This window comes from Gregarina niphandrodes (genome assembly GCF_000223845.1).
Source record: "Gregarina niphandrodes unplaced genomic scaffold scaffold00018, whole genome shotgun sequence".
Taxonomy (NCBI): domain Eukaryota; phylum Apicomplexa; class Conoidasida; order Eugregarinorida; family Gregarinidae; genus Gregarina; species Gregarina niphandrodes.
The window spans coordinates 7,091-28,434 of NW_011645787.1; the positions used below are offsets into that span (position 1 = coordinate 7,091).

Below are 21,344 nucleotides of genomic sequence, written 5' to 3' on the forward strand. Positions count from 1 at the left end.
CCCCCCCCACCCCCCCGCCAGTCACCTTGCTTGTGTTGGGGATGGGAAAAATGAAACGGGTAAGAAAGCTCATAGGCTAATTGATGATGTAATAGACTTTTGACTGGCTGTTTGTCTTGATGGCTTTCAGAGCTTTTCTTCCGAAACAATGTATAAAGGTCGCATGGAGGTGGCGGGGTGAGTGAGGTATTTAATTTTAATTAATTTTGTTTGTAAATGATCAGCGTTGGAGGTAGAATTACTCCACAGGAAAATGATCGACGATGGAAGCTATATATAATGCTCGGAGCGGCAGTGGGGGGTTCACCGTTCGGGATGGACGTTGGAGGTCTAAGTTTTAATCTCAATGCCAAGCAGTCTTCATTGTCAAATCGGGAGGAGGTAGCAGCGGCAGATGAAGCGGTGTCCCACTTGGCACAGCAGCTGAGCCGGATACGGTTAGCCGGAGGAGGTATGGAAGGTGTAGAGTGGGTATCAGAGTTACCTTTGAACCGTAACAATGTGATGTTAGAGCCATCCCATGTTGCGGAGTTGAATGAAATGACTGATGAGGATCGGGAAGTAACCAGTTTGGTGAATGATGTAAAGGAAAGATTAAAGGATCGAAGTCTTAATCCTCGACTTCAGTCATATTGGACTGAAGAAGGGAAGAAATTATGGAAGGTGATAAGTGACTGCAATAATGAATTTATATCTGACACAAATCGTTGTTTGTCAGTACGGTTGCTGGACTTTATGGCTCAAGATACTGGTTCATCATTTGAGGATGTCTGGCAAAGGTATTTGAAAAATACTTGGTACAAAAGAACGACATCTGCAGAACTATGTGCTCTCTTCAATATTGCAGACTTACCCATTGTTAAGGTCACACCAACATCACCTCCACGCGAAGGTGACTTGGACCAACAGGACGCCTATAATACCTACCTCTCAGGCCCCACGAAACTTATGGATTGGATTCGACACCCGGAAGCGCTGAAGGATTCAGAACACGCAGTTGATGAATATTGCACCACTGATATTTATTATTCAGCCTTCTCCGTTAGATGGCACCATCTATACGTCCAAGCCTTTCCTATGCTCTCTTATACTAACTTGAATCAACAGTATAACATGAATGGTCAGCGAATGGGTGATTTTGCCAAGTATAAAGGTCTCAATGGAAAGAACAAAAAGGAAAAGGAGTATATCAAAGCTGTTCGAAAACACCTGGATCAGGTTCTAATTCAAGTAAAGCAGCAAATCTTTGACAAGGGCAAAGTACGAGTACTGACTAAGGTGCATGATAAGTTGATATCACTCAAGCAACAGTTTTTGGAGACATGGAAAAGTCCTATCAAATCACGTAAATTCCTCCCAGCCAAATGGTTGTCTGGTAAACAGGATGCTTCTAGTGTTGATTACGAACAGTTTGAATTCAAGGTTGATTTGGAAACTATTAGGATTATTCATGATTGGTTCGAAACAAAGTTGGTGCCTTCAATTTTGGAGCGGGAACCAACTACAGCGACGGTAGAGCTACCCCCTATGGAGGAGGAGCAGTCGATATACTATAGGTCAATTGCATGCGCAATAGACAGTATGATAAGATTCGATACTGACCCTTCAGGTTGGTGGTGTATGAAATGGCTCTGCAATGGTCCTTCTGAGATCGTTACACTAGGTGGCAAGCCACAGAGTTCACTCATTGAATGGAGCGCGTATGGTCCTAAGTTACTTCGTCCACGCAGAAATGGTAAACGTAGCTCCCTTGCGGAGAAAGTACCAGGACGTCATATCGCATTCCATATAGGAGACAGTGTCCATCTACCTGCCTTCCAAGACTGGTATAAGCGCACAGATGAGATCTCTACAAGCAGAAATACCAGAGCCTTTACCGGACCTTTGTGCCATATCAAACTTAACCAGAACGCTACTCAAGAAAAAGATGTGTTTGGACTATTGGCCATAAATGAACTCTTCGCTCAACGTCTACTTACCAGAGTTGGCGAGCTGGTAAAACTTCTCAACGATCACAATGCACTCAGAGAACAAAATATGGATTTATGCCAGAACATGGATGTCGAAGACGAACGCGATGACGACAATATAGATGATGCTCTCGAACGCAATCCCCTTATCAAAGAAGCCATTGCCATGGCGTCACTTAACCACCCCGACATGCAAGCTCTTTATCACCAGAATAACGGCCAACTCAGACCGGATCAACTTCGTCCTTGCTTCTCAAAAGGTATATTGGAACTTTTCTACAGCTTCCAAATGGGATATGACCAACGACCAGCACACCTCCGAAACAGGAAACGTGCATAGCAACCGCACTTTTTAACTCCCTTGACCGAATGGGTGTGACCGAATGGCTGTAACAATGACCCTTTATGAAGGCACTTCAATCAGTCACTGGCACTTCAATCAGTCACTGGCACTTCAATCAGTCACTGGCACTTCAATCAATCAGTGGCACTTCAATCAGTCACTGGCACTTCAATCACCGCCAATATCCTTGATGAAGTTTTGAGCACCACCTGGTTGGACAGTGTTATATTTCCGAGGCCGGGTACTGTGGTTTTTAGTGTCTCGATCGTTTCTCGATTAATTTTTCTGTGGGCCGTTTTTCTCGGGTCGGTGGTAAGGAGTACTGTTTCGGATCGCGTCGCACCTTCCTCCATAGAACAATCGAGGAGGGGCACCCACGCGTTTTTCAGGCGTCCTAAGTACCACTCGGGCGTTTCTGGAACGAGGGTCAGTTGGGGGTACCAGCTGTCTACAGAACTGTGTTGCAGGGCGAGAGCCAAGTATACCTTCAGAGCGTAAACGGACCGTCTCAAATGGTCGAAAGCTTCATCCGCCAGCTCCGCATCGGGGTACTTCGCCAAACGCACCACCACCACTGTGCATTCATCGTCTTTTTGACGAGGGGTTAGAGTTATTCGGAACTCGGCAACGTACCGGATATCCACAAGTACCAGCACACTTTCAATGTACCATTGCAACGAAGGCAACTGCGTCTGCCAAACGGACTCTCCGGCAAACCGCACCTCCACAAAGAAATCTACAAAAGGAAACAACGGCAGTTACGGAACACATCGCAGCACCGATCGCCGCACCAACCCGTTCGCCGCACCAACCGTTCAACGGAACGGAACGGAACGGGTCCACCGTATTAATGGGGCGTATGTGGCAGGGCCGGCGCACGTGGTAGGGCGGCGCACGTGGTAGGGCGGCGTACGTGGTAGGGCGGCGTACCTTAGCAGGGTGGCGTACCGGGAGAATATGCGCGGGAGTAGTAAAGGGCTAAGTTGGTTAAACAGGCAAGGTAGTCGGCCGCAAAGGCGCTTTCTTTCATCAAGCAGAAAAAAGGAAGCTTCCGACAGGCCTGTGCGAAGGTTCCCGGATATGAGAATGTGGACCCCACCCCTTCATTAGCTAGGAGAACATCGGATTTAATGGGAGAGCATGTGCATGTAGGAGCGTGCATGTGGAAATCGTTCGGGATATTTGCAGCCGCAACGTCCGCGGTCGGAACCGCGGACGTGGTGAGCGATTGCCAAGCCGCGATAAAAACGGCCCCCGTGTCTGAAACGTACCGTGACTACTGTGGCACGGCTTGTACCACCTGGGGCTCGAACTACGGAGCCGCCTTCTGTGGCGTAGAGGTGACGTCCGACCTGAGTGTGTTACTCTCCTGTCTCGAGAAAATGGAGGTCGCCTGTGCCGGCGCCTCCAAGGGTGGTGACACCGGAACTACCCCCGGCCCGACCACGTCCTCGGCGACCACGACCCCGCCAACGACGTCCAAGGCGACGACCCAGACCACGTCCAAGGCCACGACCCAGACCACGTCCAAGGCCACGACCCAGACCACGTCCAAGGCCACAACCCAGACCACGTCCAAGGCCACGACCCAGACCACGTCCAAGGCCACAACCCAGACCACGAGCTCAACGTCCGCGACCACGGCCCCTCCGGTCCCCGGGCCGACTGACGCATGCGAAGTGGCTACGACCTGCGCATACGACGTAGGCGCCACGACGTGTCCGTACGCCTGCGACTCGGGCAACTCCTTCACCACGACGACTACCAAGGCGACTACGGGAACTACCAAAGCGACTACGGGAACTACCAAGGCGACTACGGGAACTACCAAAGCGACTACGGCGACTACCAAAGCGACTACGGCGACTACCAAAGCGACTACGGCGACTACTAAAGCGACTACTAAGGCTACCACGGCTACGACGGCGAGCAGTGGAGACGGTTCGGCGAGTGGGTTCGCGATTGAGTTTCCGTCGGACGCGGCGGCGACGCCGATATCGGGTCCAACGGGTCCTTCGGGGGAGTGTGTTTGGAGTTATAGCGGGGGTGAATATTCCGCCGGATCGTACGCAGGTGTTGGCAACAAGGTGTATAAGGCTAGTCAGTGGGCGGGTACTTCGGATGTACCTGGACAGTCGGCGGTTTGGCAGGCGGCAGGTGAGTGCACTGGTACAGCTCCGGCGGTGTTGACTCTGGCGGATATGACGGCGCAGGCTGACGCTAATGTGCCTAGGACCTTCTTCGATGCGTGGACACCACGACTGCCTAGTCGACAGGAGACTGAGGCAGTAGAAGCTAAGTTGGAGAGCGACGCAAATATTAAAGCGTTACGAGATGCGGCCAGAGTGTTGCCCCGGACGCAGATAGAAGCGATAACACCTGGCAGTGGTTCGAATCCCGAGAATGTCAAGAGAGTGGAAACCTTCGTTACTCCCGAAACGTGGGACCAAATGTTCCCCTTCCGTCACCAAGCTTACAGCTACGAAAATTATCTAAAGGCAGTAGGTGCATTCCCCGATTATTGTAAGACGTATGATGATGGTCGCGATTCGGATACCATATGCAAGAAGCTAGTAGCTGCCTCCTTTGCACATTACGCCCAGGAAACTGGTGCGAATGCTCCTGCCTGGACAATTGATCAAAACGAACTGAATGACGGTGTTCATAAAAACCCTGGTGCTGCAGCCTATTTCAAACCTGGAGAAGCCGTTCCGACGTACCTTCAGGGCCTTTATTGGGTCCGTGAGGCTGCTTTCCAAAATGGTGGAGGCGACCCGGAAAGTGTGACGGAAAGTACCTATGAAGCCTGCGATCCCCAGAGCAACCAACCTTGGAGTATTTTCTTCCCTTGCTCAGATGCCGTGACGTATTACGGCCGAGGCTCCAAACAATTATCGTGGAACTACAACTATGGACTCTTCTCCAGAGCCATGTTCAACGATGTTTCCACATTACTGAACGAGCCCCGACAGGTGGCTGATACTTGGCTCAATTTCGCCTCGGGTATCTGGTTCGCAGTCACTCCTCAACCCCCTAAACCTCCCATGACCTGGGCACTTGATGGTACTTGGACCGGTAGTGATGTCGACCGAGCCGCCGGCCTTGCTCCCGGCTTTGGGGCCACAATCGAGATCATAAATGGAGGCTATGAATGTCGCGGGGAATCAGCACAAGCAGCAAACCGTATTAAAGCCTACCAGGCCTTTAGCAAACTCTTCGGCCTAACCATCCCGGCAGGCGAACCCAATGAGTGCTCAGGCTCCACAGGATTCCCAAGCAACTCACCAGCCGCAGTCCAGTTCTATTGGAATAAAGACTGGAGCAACTTTGGCAGCTGCAAACAAGGTAACGAACAAAGCCCATTCACAGTCGTAACACCTGGCGACTACGCACGCTGCGTTGACTTCTATTACCGCTCACACACCATCTATCAAGGCAAAGAAATACTTACCAATGGCGATACGGTCTGGTAGCCCTTTTATACACCCGGTAATCCACAGAGCATACCACCCTATTCGAACTTATCTCCCGCATCTAATTATGCAACCATAAGAGGGAATGACAACGACCGGCCGGTGGGGAATTATAGGGGTGAATGCCAGCCGGCCGGGAGGGAGGGAATCTCACAGCGCACGTTCCGTGGTAAACATTTGCACCGGTTGTTAGGAAAGTCATCAAGTCGACGCAGGAGTAAGCCACCGGTTCGCATGACGGCGACAAGAAGACCATCCTCAGGTACCGGGCCTGTTCGGAGTTTAATGAAACCATGTCACCAAGGTCAATCCGATTAGTGCCCCATCTACCAACGTCAACGTAGGGTCCAAGCATTGCAGAGCCACAACCCATACTCAGGTGCACTAGTACATTCGTGCCGATGACCGTCTCACTAAATAACAATCTTCGCATCTCAACGGCCCCCTGCTCTACATTTCCTGCCGGATTTTCGCCGTGAACCCGCAGATTTTCGGCGTGAACCGGCGGACTACCTGATTGTGCGTCGGGTGATGCATCGTTTATAGGCCTTCTTGGACTTTCCTGTCTTCCCATTTCATCGAGTCGCTGACCGTCTCGTTGACCGTCTCGTTGACCGTCTCGTTGACCACCTTGTAATACGGAAGAAGGCAGCATAACTGCGTCGAGAATGATCCACAAATTAGATCGAATTCCCGCTAGAAAGTTGTTGTGACAAGCTGGCTGGTAATAGAAGGCACGGATGGGTGGAAGATCCGTGGCTGAACCCTCCGCCCGGCTCGTACCCTCTTCGTCATTCCCTCCAACATTGTCACAACCTAATATTGAACATCCTGTTTCCTCGCCAGATTCACCGTGGTGCCTAACTGACTGTTTAAGTATTGGCCAAATTTCATAAACTTCTGGCTCATTCCATTGAATTAAATCTTCAACATTCATTAAGCTACATTTCAGCCATCCGAATAATCTTCCATCACCCTCCAAAGCCAACAGTGCCGAGCATCTGATTTCTGAAACTTCATAGTCCAGTGTCTCAAGGTTCCCTATCTCATTGTTGTCGGTGTCAAATAGTTCAACACGAAATCTGCATAAAGAGTGCGCAACAAACTTAAAAGTGTGTGCACACACTTTTACCTAACTATATCGGTATCCCGCAGTAATATATGAGCATTTATGTTGCTCGGTAGGTCCGGTCGATTGGGTATACACGGGCAGTCATACAAACAATATTCACCCTTCCGTTTCAAATACACTGACGCCCACTCTGCATCTGGATATGAATCTGTCCATTGAATACAACTCAATTCCAGTTCTCTGAGGTTCGCCATGTCCATTTGAACGGCAGTCATTTCAGCACTACTGCATTCGACCATTAAATATTAAAATGCGCCAAGAATGGCGGCGGGACAGGACCGCTCCAGGTGGCGACCATTATCGGGAGGAGACCTTGGACCGTCGAGGTAGTCGTGGCGAAAGCGCGGAATATATAAGAAGACCGCGAATCAATGAGCAACACGTCGGGCGATATGATGGGGTAGAAGGTTGGAGACCAGACCGACGAAGACCGTATCGAGCACCCTCCAGCGTACCATATAGAACAGAGAACCGTGATGACACAGGTGATGACAGAGGCGGCCGTGGCGATCGTGCAGACGTTGAGCGGTCGTGGGAAGCCACGTCGAGCGACGAGTATAAATTGCGGGGGGGTCCAGCACGAAGAGAACGGAAGGACCCGGAAGATATTGACCTCCAAGGCCCCGTTTCACGAGGCGTCGCTTCCCATGTCCCCGTTTCCCGAAGTGCCTTCAGAAGCTTTCCGACCGGCGAGAGTGACAGCCGTTCGCAAGTCAGTAGCAGCACGTGGCGCACGGTGGCCAGTAGTAAGCGCCAGCGTGAGCAGATGGAGGAGGGGCATATCGTGCCGCGATTACAAGAGGCGGTTTTGCGCGGGTTGGTGTTCGTGGAGGGCAACGTGGTAAGCTCGTCACGTAAATCCGTTGCACGCAAATCCGCAAACGAAGACACGGACCTGGGTTCGAATACCGGCGGTGGTAACGAACCGAGCGGCAGTCGTAGCGAACCGAGCGGCGGTCGTAGCGAACCCAGCGGCGGCCTCAGCAAGCCCAGTGGCGGTGATAGCGAACCATCGACTGAAGTGTTTTTGAGTGAACTGGCGCGCGAGATCGAAGAGAAAACATATCGGGACGCAGAGAGGGCATGGTACAACGAGCCGGAGCAGAGTGTTTACGGGGGTGGTACGAGTGCGCGCCAGAGGCAGCGGATGGCGGGTTATCGACGTCACCATTTGAAACAGCAGGTCCAACAGGATACGTCATGGGAATTGAACCGGCTGGCTAGCGTAGGTTTAGTGGTCGAGGCGGGACAGACCAACTTGGTTGATGACTACCAAATGGTCAGGAATATCATTCATGTTAAACACATCGACCCACCTTTCCTATCCGGTCTCTCTGGCACCGTGGGATTACTACAACACAAGGATATCAGTACTACAGTTGACCCAAATAGTGACATGGCGAAAGTGGCCAAACATGGCTCGCCTTGCCTCAAGAAAATGAAGGAAGAAGCAGAACAGTCCAGAGCCCAAGATAAGTTCTGGCAACTTGCCGGCACTGCCATGGGCAAGGTTATTGGTGTCAAAGACACCGTTGCTGAAGACGACCTCAAAGCCATTGAGGAAATAGAAAAATCGGAACCTATCTCCAACGTAAGAAACATAATATGTTATGTGTGCACACACGAGATGTTTTGTAGTTGGGTCGCAGTTTGTTGGCGTCGTCCACCCGTCAAAGTCGAGCAGACATGGAGGCAGCCCGGTCGCGACTGCCCGTGACGTCTTGCAAGGAGGCGATGTTGTCTGTGATACGCGAAAATCAGGTATCCATAATTGTTGGTGAGACGGGTTCGGGTAAGACGACTCAGTTGACGCAATTGTTGCTGGAGGCAGGGTTCGGTGGTCGGTTGTTGGCTGAGGATCAGGTGGTTCCGCGAGTGCATACAAGCGGTGGAGACGCGAGTGACGTGAGTGACGCCAGTGACGCGAGTGACGCGAGTGACAACGGAAAGGATCCCGGATCGAATCCCGGATCGAATCCCGGATCGAATCCCGGATCGAATCCTGGATCGAATCCCGGAAAGGATCCCGGATCGAATCCTGGTGCCGGACGTGGTTCTAATCTTGGTCCCGGATTGGGATTAAATCCAGGTCCGGGAGGATGGGGTTCAAGTTTCGGGTCGAGTATGAGGAGTATAAGATCGGGCAAGTACCGATACTCAATGATTGGTTGCACGCAACCGCGTCGTGTGGCGGCTGTGTCGGTGGCGAAGCGTGTGGCGGATGAGCAAGGATGTGTGTTGGGGAGAGAGGTTGGTTACTCTATTCGTTTCGAGGATTGTACAAGTGAGGTGACCCGGATTAAGTACATGACAGATGCGTTCTTATTGAGGGAAGTGTTATCTGATCCGGAGTTAGAGAAGTATAGTGTTATAATCATGGATGAGGCTCATGAACGATCATTAGCGAGTGATGTGTTATTCGGATTATTGAAAGAGTTAATATGTCGGAGATCTGACTTTCGTGTGGTGATAACATCAGCGACGATGAATGCAGATACTTTTATTAAGTTCTTTGGACACGCACCAGTTTTCACTATACCTGGACGCACGTTTCCTGTAAAGATGGAATACCTACGATCGGTACCTCTTGACTACGTGGAACAAACAGTACATCAGTGTCTTAAAATACACACGCAATATTCCTTTGACCCAGATGATCCAAGTGATGTACTGGTCTTCATGACTGGTCAAGATGATATAGAATGTGTTTGCACACTACTTGCTGAACGCGCTGTGTCACTAAAAGATCTGGAACCTCTGGCCATTCTACCCATTTATAGCACACTACCAGCCGACTTGCAGGCCCGTGTGTTCCAACGGACACTTTATCGTAAAGTCATTGTGGCCACAAACATTGCTGAAACCTCTCTTACATTAGATGGTGTACGCTTCGTCGTAGATGCCGGATATTGCAAACTGAAAGTCTTCTCGCCCCAAATTGGCATGGACGCGCTACAACTAACCCCTATCAGTCGCGCTAATGCCAACCAGCGTGCTGGTCGTGCTGGCCGTACTGCACCGGGCATCTGCTTCCGACTCTATACTGAGAATGCCTTTTATACGGAGATGTTTGCCGCACAAATCCCCGAAATCCAGCGCACCAATCTCGCGCATGTAGTCCTACTACTCAAGTCTCTCAACGTCAAACAAATCGCCGACTTCCCTTTCGTTGACCCACCCTCCCTCGAAACGGTTCAACAGGCACAGGTACAACTCTGGCTTCTTGGCGCGCTCAACGATCAGGGAGAACTTACAAGTCTTGGTCGCAAGATGGCCCACCTTCCTGTTGACCCGTCACTTGCACGTATGCTCCTGACCGCAGATCGTCTTGGTTGTGTACAGGAAGTGGTTAACATAGTTGCTATGCTCTCTGTACCCACCGTGTTTTTCCGACCAAAAGATCGTCAAGAGGAAGCGGATAGTGCCCATGAAAAATTCTGCGTACCAGAGTCAGATCATCTCACACTACTAAATGTCTGGCAACAGTGGCATAACCATCGATGTTCACCTGCATGGACGGCGAAACATTTCCTGCACCAAAAGGCATTGCTTAAAGTGCGAAGTGTCCGCGAACAGATTATGGATATTTTGATGAGCCAGAAAATACCTCTGGAAAGCAAAACCCACGATTCCGCCTATATCCGCCAGGCCATCGCCTCCGGGTACCTACACCATGCCGCCAAGGTCAAGGGTCTAGGCGAATACGTCAATTTACAGACCTCCTTCCCCTGTCACCTACACCCCAGCAGCAGTCTTATCGCAAGTGGGATCGTGCCTGATTATGTCGTCTACCACGAAGTCATTTTCACCACACGCGAATACATGCAAACTGTCACGGCCATCGAACCTGAATGGCTAGCAGAACTTGCGCCCAACCTTTACTCCATTCGTACCGCCGGACCTCTAGGACCATAAGTACCCTGACCCGTCAAGTCGGGGCGACCCGTCGACCGCCAAGTCGGGGTGGGGTTAGCGTGCTTCGCTACCAGTTGGTTGCCAGTTAAGCCGTAATCTGCGAGCCTGGTCGAGCATGGATTCGAACCGGGGACCCATAATGAGTCGCATGCGTTCCATTGTTAGTCGTTTGACGTCTTCGGGATCTCGGGCGTTGCTGGCTTGTAGAGTGATGGCTCCGGCGACTGCGAGGATGCTTTGCATGGCGTTGGAGTTAGAGTCAAGTCCGGCGACACCGAAGGAGGAGGCGGAGAGAGCGATGAAGACGAAGAAGATAAGGAGCATCCCGATAGCGCGGACGATAGAAAGAATGTTATTCTGCGGTGTGACTCCGACCGCGGCAGAGAGGAGGTCAGGTATGAGGCTGACGAAGAGCATTTCGAATCCACCGAGTACTTCACCCATATCGAGTGTGCGGTCATTATTGACGTCCATAGAGGCAAACATTTTGCGCACGAGAGCGGTTGGAATGGTGAGATTCATGTCTTTCAAGCATTCGAACAATTCGATCTCGGTCATACCTTTAGCGTAGATGTTGCTAAGAATCTCTGGTACTTTCTCGTATTTGATGAGGCCAAGTTGGTCGAAAACGTTCGTGGAATTCCGGATAGCATTGTCCACTACGGCTCGGTCTACGCGCACACGTTCTTTTGTCGCTTGGATGCGATCCAGTGTTTGTTGTGCGAGATGACGGATGGCGCGTGGCCAAGTACCGCGCATAACGACGCGCGGGAACTCGGAATAAAACCATGGGATGCTCACGAACTGATGTTCGATAGGTATATCTGGTGGCGTGACCAACTGGACACCGGGAGGTCGCCGGTTCGACGCCCGCCGATGTCCGATGACACTACCAAGATAGTGCCCGATGTCGAGGTATGATTTTGGAAGACCTTTCCATAATACCAGTTGTGACTCTCCGTCAAATTCAAGACCAATATCGGTAACCATTCTCCGAAACACATTATAGGACATAACACCGATGGCTGTCTCCGCCATCAAAGTCCTCTTAGTCCAATTCCAAGGTACACCATTCGGCAACGTAATCTGCATTGTCGCATGCATCAATAATTCCGTGAAACATGATGATGGCAACATATACTCGATACGATCATTTAATGAAATCTGGCGACATGCTGCCAACCAATAAATTTCAGATTGTAATCGTGAATGAGTATAGCCAATATCCTTCAGTGCTTTATGTAACATATCAAACGTCACACAAGCAACACGGAATCCTGGCGCTGTCTGAACACCACGAAATAGACGCACAGCCTTCTCTTGCTCAACTGAAACTATGTTCTCCAATATGTAACGACAAGCCGACAATAATTCGCTTCGAGTAATATAGCCTTCTTTACACACAGACTGAAGAAATTCCACAAAACCTGGTTCTAAATTAACTTGCGCAGCGTTCGTGATATCCATACCCGTATCGAACACGTTCTTGAGTGGCATCATTACATCTAAACGGTACAAGTCGGTTGAATCACGAGCACTTCTTTTGAACACCACATCATCAATCACTTCCAATAAGCTCTGGTTGCTTGCAAATGGTATCGAAATATCCAAACCTACCGATTCCAGACAACTATACACTGCCAACGTCGGGATCGAATTATCAATAATTTTATGCACCACCTCATTGATTAACTTGACCGTAAGGAAACAACCATTGCCACTACACTCCCGAAAGACGTCGACTGCTGCATCATAGTTTAAGACATACCTATCCAAAGCATGCTTATTCAAAGCATACTTCATACTACCACCCACCATATCTATCGATGTAGCTCTACCTCCAACACCCTGTCCAGCCAAAACACTGGAACCTACACTTGGACGGCGACGCCTACCCCTTAGCCCTTCGACAGATAGCTGCTTTCTAACCAACGGATAAATATGACTCGTCTTAGGATCTAAACCAATAAGCTTCAGGTAGAAGAGATACACTTCCTTCCAGAGACATGACGACAAGATCGCCAGGAGAGCATCATGAATTGCAGCATAACCTGTAATCTGATCATTGATATACTCAGTAAAGAAATCATACAACTCAGGGTTCATTGGCTCGTAATAATCCAGGCAATCCGGAGTCAGTCGGTCATCATCAAAGATGGCGCTGGAATCAATGTCTGGTACTTCCTCAAATCCGATGCACTCTTCTTCATCTATCAGGTGCGTGAGAACGAACGCTCTACATAGTGCGCACACACGTTTCCTCTTATAAGAAGAGGATGTGGGTTGGAGATTTTTGCATTCGAGATTAAATTCATGCTCTAACCGAGGCCTTAAACCGTCGTAAACTTTTAAAATGACATGCGGATCAAGAACATGGGCACGCCGACTATTCTCCACTACATTATCCGCCGATAACACAGATCTGTTTGTAGCCGTCAGAATACCTTCTGCAATGCGGATACATGTCTCAGGCCAGACCACGTCGAAAAATTCACTTAGAGATGCTTGAACATCGATCGCAGATGATACCTTCACCAGTTGCCCGGCCAGGTTACCTGCATCCACCAACATGCCTGCATAGCAATCGGCAACAAAGCGGTAAGTCTGAGTCTGAGCTTTCTCTCGACCTCGGAGTTTACCCAATACAGGCACCAGCATGTCGCCCTGAATATCCCGTAATTCATATATCAGACTGTCACTCTTCGCCGCCAGCTCCTCCAGCACAGTGCGCCGCTTGCGGGTAGTGATATGATTATACATGACCTGCAGCCTCGAAGCCACCAAATCTATGGTCTTCACGCGATCAGTTCCGCCACCTAGCCAATTGCCGCCTACAAATCTCTCAATCCGGTCCTCCTGGTCGCTCTCTTCTTGTGCGCTTTTGTTGTCAGTACCATCTGCATTGCCAGCATCATCCATTACCGGCGTCAGAGAAGTGTTTCCAGATGTCCCATTGAACAATATAGTGTAGTCAAAATCGAGAGATTTCACAGAAGCATAATACATCTCTAGATCATGCACTGTCAGACCCAAAGCGGGGTGAATTTTCATCCCATAAAGTGTGTGCAAACGTTTTCGAACACTCGGCCAACCACCATGTTGGAGCATTGGCTTCTTTAGCTCAGTGCACCACCGTTGAAATTCATCAGGTCCCCATCGTCCGAGCTGTTTGTCATCAAACAAGCAGAATATCATACTGATCCTTTCACTGAATGTTAATTTATCTGAAGGAGGAAACAATGGCAAGCATACGATTGCTGCTTTATATCTCTTCGTTGCGGACGGTGCTGTAATGGGAATGGCACGGAATCTTTTATGTTTAACAGTAATAGTGGCGCTGTCGATTAAAGCTTCCTTGATGTTTCCTTGTTCAAGAATTTGAACAATTTCATTTATAGTGATCTTGGTATTAACATCCTGGGCGGCTAATAGCCTGCCCATGAAGGGGAGTGTATCCAGAAAGCCTCCTGAGACTTTGAATATGGTTTTACTTACCGATCGAACAATCATCGGGTCATCATCAGCGCTGAACCAGAGGCAGCAGGTCCAGCTTACAATTTTTCCACCGAGCACAATTCTTTTCCGTAGCTGCGCTCTAGTAACCACAAACGACTGCTCCCAGGGAGTTAGATTTTGATGAGGCGGTATTTCTGTAAGTGCCAAAACCGCTTCATCATGTATAAAATCAGAGTGGGAAGGAGGGCTTTCCTGGCTGACTTTTGTAGAAGTATTACTGTACTTATTAGTGAGGATGTCTAATCCCAGAGCATGTTTATCTAAGCCGAATGTGTGTTTATCTAAGCCGAAGGTGTGTTTATCTAAGCCGAATGTGTGTTTATCTAAGCCGAACGTGTGTTTATCTAAGCCGAATGTGTGTTTGTCAAACCAATTTTGTAGAGCAACTAGCAGTAAATCGTTAAGATGTTGTCGGGTAAATGTTTCGACAATTATTCGTGACTCATTAAATGAAGCATTAATGGAGTAGGTTAAGAATCCAGATGCCCCAATGACGACTAGTAAAGGGAAATTATTATCTGTCCAGCATAGTATGCTAGCAAGAAGCCAGAATATGAAGCCGCAAGTAACGACGACTAGAATACCAAGTCTGGTTAGTCTGGATATTCTACAGCAATTCCATAATGATCTCCATGCAGGACCAATGGTGAAGTTAGATGGTGAGTCATGTATTAAATCAAGTATTTGAGTTATGATTGTTAATAGCCATGGTAATTGTATATAAATTGGTAAATGATGTAATCGAGCATCTGGGAATAGATATTGACTTAAAGGAACTGATTCTATCCAGCATCCTAAGTAAATAACACAACATGACATACATATATCAGTAACTAAATTAAACCATTCATTGAAAGCAATTCTTATACTTTGTATTACAATACCAATGAATTGATACCTCCAAAAATAAGAATTATTATAAGGTAACATATACCATACTTCTTCAATATCCACCATTATTGATTTCTCAGTTTCTGCATTATATAACGTCAAAGCTAATGATTCACGACTCGAATAAAGATATGAATAAACCATTCCTAAACCACATCTTAAACTTAAATTAATTAATGGTGATGTAATCCATAATGATGGATCTAATTTCAATATCAGATAAGGTACAACAGGTATCCATTCCCATTCTGATTTTACGATACTTTTATGACCTTTGATTGAAACCGTTATAGATCTAGGATATACAACATAATGCCCATAACACTTCACATACAACGAATCATCACCATGACCATCATCATGACCATCATCATGACCATGACCATCATGACCATGTCTCACAATGATATGACCCCTCTTATACTTCGTCTCATTCCTCCATCGACCATCTTCCCATCTGCCATTCTGAATCTCTCCTCCCTCATCATTTCCTAAACCCGTATACTCATGCACTTCATCCGTCCAAGCTCTACCTGTATTCCCACCTAAATTATTTGTATTCCCATATGTACTCCCTTTCCTTATATTATTCTCCTTGCCTTTATTCTCCTTGCCTTTATTCTCCTTCCCTTTATTCTCCTCTGAAAATAATTCAAACGGTAACTTCTTACGAACTCCTCGACAAATACGTACTTTTCGGGTCTCTGTTGATATACCATATACGTGCAATGTTTCTGGACCTATAGACTTCATCTCTAGCTCACACGTACGACAAAAGGAAGCATAAGCAAATTCCAAATATTGGAGTGTTATAATCTTATGAATTGCAAACGCGTTCGATGTAGCTACAACATAATCAGGATCATAATTCGGTGATCCTAACACGGCTTGGAAGCATACATAACGCATAAATCCATCAGGCGACATACTACTCTTTTCTCCATCTGTAGCTGACCCATCTGTAGCTGACCCATCTGTAGCTGACCCATCTGTAGCTGACCCATGATTAATAGCTGCTTCATGACGAGCTTTTTCTGATAATCTCATTGTGGACCTCGTTTCCCACGGATACCTTACTGACCATGACACTGTCATGAGATCAACTTGTTGACCGCTCGATGTTTCCGCCGCACTCTGACCAGCCTTTTCCGCTTTAAATTCACCGCCAGGTTTCCGGACTCCATCTGACCGATACCCATCTGACCGATAGCCATCTGACCGATAGCGGAGTCCATCTGACCGATAGCCATCTGACCGATAGCCATCTCTCACTGTAAAGTTATATTCAGTACATTTGTCCAGTACAAAACTAGTTGGCTGAAAACCTCTCTTGTCTCTCAAGAAAACTTCAACAACGTATACCGTCAAACTTTCATCAGTAACAAATGATTCCGACGACCGTGGTAGGACAAGATCTAATGAAATAAGTGATCCTTCAAAGATATTTTGACCAGGGAAATCATGTATAAAATAAAACATGTCACATAAAAACTCCGCTCTTTGACTTTGTATATAACCTTGTCGAGGGGGTACGTAGTACGAACCCATATCATTATGGGATCGAGCTGTCATAGGAGACCGGGTAGTAATGGAATCCGAAGCCTTTGGAGGCCCATAACGGAGTTCCGGATAAACGAGATATTGTTGAAAATACGATATATCATGCTGACATCTGAGATAGCCTTGTTGTATGCCATTACTCGTAAGCTCTATATCAACAATCGCCCAAGAACCTAAATGAGTAATTTTAGGTGCTAAAGTCGTCAAATCAAAAGATCCACGAGCAATCTGGCGACCTCCAACTTTACTATGCAATTCCACTGATACTATAAGATTTTGATCGGCAGGCGACAGCTTGACAACATTTCCACTAGATGTTCTGTTTAGTGACAACATACGGCTCAAAACGTCATGTTGCCTACCGTAATTGCTAACCTTGCTAGATTCATCCTTATGATCGAAATTAAATGATTTCCAACAGGGGATATTTGGCTCGTATTTCGCGATTGTCTTTGCATATAAATTATCCACACCAAAATATATTTCACATGTCATCATTTCACTCGTTAGACTTGAAAGGTCTCCTTCATTCTCGCGGTCTGCAATAATAAATTTTAGTGCGCGCACACGTGTCGCACACACGTGTCGCACACACGTGTTTCTCCCCATACTTTTAGGGCAATAATCAACGAGTTGAAAGTTTTTGAAGACGAATTCCGTATTATTAATTGAAGGCTTTATTTCAGTAAAATGATGTAGGAACAAAGATAATGAATTTGGGTCCTTGGAAGACAACATTCTTGAGAATGATTTGACAGGTATATTATTATATTTCCATGATTCATTGAGCATGAATGTATTAGACCAGTTACTAGAAATTGAAGGTGTTTCCCATATTAGAATAATTCTGTATGATTTCTGAGGGTTGATATACCATCTTTGTGAGCTTCTAATCTGGAAATGTTTTTCGGCGTATGCTGATGGATATTTTAGAGGGATTAAAAGCTCATTTCGTGCTATGCCTCCCTTGGTATACAGTAGCTCTGGTTGTGATTCGATCCATATGGGTATGTCTGTCTCATATAGGTCTTGTCCATGGCTGATAAGTTTTACGCGATCATTTGGATTATTATCAACGCATCGAACAATAACAAAATATGATTTGGATTCAATATGTTCACTCCATAAAATCCGTACCGCAGGACATTCATCTGATTCATACCTTACGCACTTTATGTTGATTCCCGGCAACTCATTACACAGCTGCAATCGGATACTGTCCTCAATGTTTAACCGTTTATCATTCATATCATTATGCATCATTGATTCACGGCATTTTGTATCAAACCATTTAACTATGTAGTATCCTAACACTAACGATACAATTAGATTAAGTAAGCAGCACGCCCGGAAAGATCTAGTAGACGTGTGATCAATTGCTTGAGTTATAACATTTTCACGCAAATTCGAAAATTCAGTTAACTGAACAACTTGAGTAAACCAACCCTTACTGGATCTCAGTAGTAAATCGCGAGCATCATTAGTACCATACCCATTAGTACCATACCCATTAGTACCATACCCATTAGTACCATACCCATTAGTACCATACCCATTAGTACCGTACCCATTAGTACCGTTAGTAATATTTTCAGTTTTCGAATGCATGTCCAATAATAATTTGAGGTTATCGATCCCGTGTTTGCGTAACATGCGATTGAATTTAGAGTACTCCCGGACCCAAATACGTCGTTTGCACAAAGTTGTAGGTCCTGTATCATCAATAAAACCTCCGTAATTCAACCACTGTCCTTGGGCTGTCTCCGCGGTATTCGTTACAATAGTTTGCGGGATGGGTATATTACGCTCTTCAATGTTGGGATAAGCTTCATTATTAGTAGCAATATCCTGTCTGGTGCAATATAGTCCCGTGATATGCACATTCGCAGTCAAAGCTCGTGGACTTGATGTGCCGCCACTGGATAATAAATGCCACCAATTTTTCAATAAATAAGTAGGTTGTGAAACAAAGTACCAATGATCCTGTTCACCATATCCATCACGATCTACCGTTATATCCAAGATAATATTATCAGGTGCAGAATCATCCGAAATCTTCTTCAAAAATGATTCAAACATTTCCTCACCCAATGAGTTATATTTTGCTTCCATCTGATTACTTCCGGCCCATGTACCCATCAACATCTGGTCAGAGTCTGCTTGGTCTGCTCTATTAGAACCTGTTCCTATCGTATCAGGATCGTAGTTTAAAGCATTGCCGACATACGGACACATATCTGAACCACAGTTATCCACCGCATTATCAATTATTGCAGCGCCTTCAATCGTACTGGTGGTAGTTATGTATACTGAGCAATAATTGGATACAATGTTTAATTTTAATCTGTTCGTGTTACCGTGTGTGCTTCCTAGTTTCGCAGTTAATGTTTTCTCCGGTGTTTCCTCCAAGTCAATATAACCTCCTACGGTACGCAGCAATGCATTGCGTGCTAACTCAGGGGTCATAGTACATTCCACTCGATTACTGGTAGTAATGAAAACCGGCGCGGATGACGATTCAATAGATAAACTACTATTATCTTCTGCATCAATATTCAAGTCAATAAACCCATGCGTAACACTCAACTTTATTTCAGGACTCACTAAATTCGGTGCAATGATTTGTGCGTGATAACCCTTCATAAGAATCTCCGATCTTGCCCGTAATACTACATCATGACTATCTATTTCCATTGGCGTTTCATCAGGTCGAAATTTGATCCTTAAATTACCAAAACTGAAATGGTCACGATCGTATACTGTGACGACAACATCACTACTCAAAAACTGAGAATACGACCACAATGGCAGAACCAATTTTACCAAACGGGTACTGTCTTTTAACCACTTCCCTTCCGACTCTCCACTATGCGTCAGCTCACTAGACCCGCTTCGACTGAACCCCCTTGTGTCATTGCTTCGACTAGACCCCCTTGTGTTATTGCCCATTCCTTGACCGTTGGTTAACTTCATTTCCCCAGATTGTACGTCGGACACATGTTCTATAATCAATTCATTTTCACCGATCGTTACATTCGTAGAGTCTATCGGTGTATCATCCGTTGACTTGTCGAAGATTTGTATCCACTTTCTACGAGGAGGTAGAAGTCCAGAAGAAGCTTTGAAGGCAAGCCAGCTACGTAGTTTAACTCTAGCTGGGTATTTATTAAGGTAAAGTTTTCCTAGCTCTGGATGATACTCAAATTTAACTCTACAATTTCGTAAATCCAATTCCAGATCATCATTGTAATCTAATGGTACTTCTTCAAATGCAATAAAACGATGAACCAAATAAAACCCGATCATAAGACTTAAAATGAATACAAGCAAATTGGCAAATAACACCTTCCTTGGTAACTTCAATATAGCCTTGGATGTTGTTACTCCCTCAACTTCTTCATACACATAAGAATCTATATCTTCCGCTAATGTCCATACAGTCATTATTTAATAAAACCAACATCGTGAACAAACATATTATGGAGTGTGTACTACTCTCTTTATGCCAAAGACTTAGGTATAATGAGGTCGTAGTTTTAGCTAGCTTGTGTAGATCATACAGACAACTCATCCTTCATCATACCTACCAAAAAGATTGGCCCTTCCACCATATACTCTCTATATTTACAGAATCACACGTGTAACACCGCCACTGATATTCACCACCATTGATATTCAACACACACTCATGCTAGTTCCCCTCCTCTCATCACCCTCCCTCGTTGTAGTCGCAATAAACTATTAGAAAGATACATCTGTGAGCATGAAGCGAAAATAAACAAAAAAATACCTCTATTGAAACCTGAAGACTTGGCAGCTGCTCGCAAAGAGTTTAGGGGACCATTGGGACTTCTGTGGCATGAAAGGACAGTCAAAATATGTCGTACAAATTGTTATCCCGGATCAGCGGTTTTAGATCAACTGTTGTGGCCGAAGATTACAAATTTGGAGAAGGCATCAAAGGAGCCGTCAAGGAAAGCGGCTGAACGGCTAGGGAATAAATGGGAATTGGATTGGCCTCTGAATAAAATGGTGAAATTATTGCCCGAGCTTCGTTACGGAAACAACCTGATTGCGAAGGTTGTATTTGGTCGAATTCATTTTAACCGAGTGGTGGAAATGTTATTACACGAAACTGAGACAACTATTTGCTCGTTACATTATCCTTCGTGCGAAGAACAAATTCGGGACCATCAAATGCGCGACAAACACGCGTGCGACAAACACGCGCGCGACAAACACGCGCGCGACAAACACGCGCGCGGAGATGAATTTCCCGAAACATCCGGGGAGGGTGGAGATAGCACGATTTGCTATTATGACTTATCGCGGGCGGTAATACAAACGCGCGAGCGCTGGATTTATTATCAGCGTGTTGAAGATTATGTTGATAAGTTGTATGCTTCATATTTGAGACACGTGATGTTAGCGAGTGGTGGTGTTCGTCCGGGTTTGGTGGGGTATAAGCCGGTTTATGAAACAGTCTTTTCCCCGCGAATTAATAGGGAGAAGTTGGGTCTTTTATCCCAAGGCCTTTTCTAAAC

General features: G+C 46.6%; 7 protein-coding genes across 7 annotated transcripts; 4 read left to right on the forward strand and 3 right to left on the reverse strand.

Annotated features, from left to right (window-relative positions):
- Positions 1–216: 216 nt before the first annotated feature.
- GNI_090730 (hypothetical protein) lies at positions 217–2,310 on the forward strand (the record flags this gene model as incomplete). The annotated part of the gene is made up of 1 exon (XM_011132531.1): positions 217–2,310. The coding sequence occupies one exon, from the start codon at positions 217–219 to the stop codon at positions 2,308–2,310; it is 2,094 nt and encodes a 697-aa protein (XP_011130833.1).
- A 152-nt stretch (positions 2,311–2,462) lies between these two features.
- GNI_090740 (hypothetical protein) lies at positions 2,463–3,343 on the reverse strand (the record flags this gene model as incomplete). The annotated part of the gene is made up of 2 exons (XM_011132532.1): positions 2,463–3,049; positions 3,262–3,343. 2 exons carry the CDS (start codon positions 3,341–3,343, stop codon positions 2,463–2,465), a joined length of 669 nt encoding a protein of 222 aa, XP_011130834.1.
- A 100-nt stretch (positions 3,344–3,443) lies between these two features.
- On the forward strand, positions 3,444–5,786 carry GNI_090750 (chitinase; the record flags this gene model as incomplete). Its single annotated transcript, XM_011132533.1, has 1 exon — positions 3,444–5,786. One exon carries the CDS (start codon positions 3,444–3,446, stop codon positions 5,784–5,786), a length of 2,343 nt encoding a protein of 780 aa, XP_011130835.1.
- A 61-nt stretch (positions 5,787–5,847) lies between these two features.
- On the reverse strand, positions 5,848–7,157 carry GNI_090760 (hypothetical protein; the record flags this gene model as incomplete). Its single annotated transcript, XM_011132534.1, has 2 exons — positions 5,848–6,868; positions 6,919–7,157. The coding sequence occupies 2 exons, from the start codon at positions 7,155–7,157 to the stop codon at positions 5,848–5,850; spliced, it is 1,260 nt and encodes a 419-aa protein (XP_011130836.1).
- Positions 7,158–7,168: 11 nt separating this feature from the next.
- On the forward strand, positions 7,169–10,833 carry GNI_090770 (helicase; the record flags this gene model as incomplete). The annotated part of the gene is made up of 2 exons (XM_011132535.1): positions 7,169–8,509; positions 8,557–10,833. The coding sequence occupies 2 exons, from the start codon at positions 7,169–7,171 to the stop codon at positions 10,831–10,833; spliced, it is 3,618 nt and encodes a 1,205-aa protein (XP_011130837.1).
- Positions 10,834–10,887: 54 nt separating this feature from the next.
- On the reverse strand, positions 10,888–20,244 carry GNI_090780 (putative transmembrane protein; the record flags this gene model as incomplete). Its single annotated transcript, XM_011132536.1, has 1 exon — positions 10,888–20,244. The coding sequence occupies one exon, from the start codon at positions 20,242–20,244 to the stop codon at positions 10,888–10,890; it is 9,357 nt and encodes a 3,118-aa protein (XP_011130838.1).
- Positions 20,245–20,279: 35 nt separating this feature from the next.
- Positions 20,280–21,342, forward strand: GNI_090790 (hypothetical protein; the record flags this gene model as incomplete). The annotated part of the gene is made up of 2 exons (XM_011132537.1): positions 20,280–20,440; positions 20,529–21,342. 2 exons carry the CDS (start codon positions 20,280–20,282, stop codon positions 21,340–21,342), a joined length of 975 nt encoding a protein of 324 aa, XP_011130839.1.
- Between the last annotated feature and the right edge of the window lie 2 nt (positions 21,343–21,344).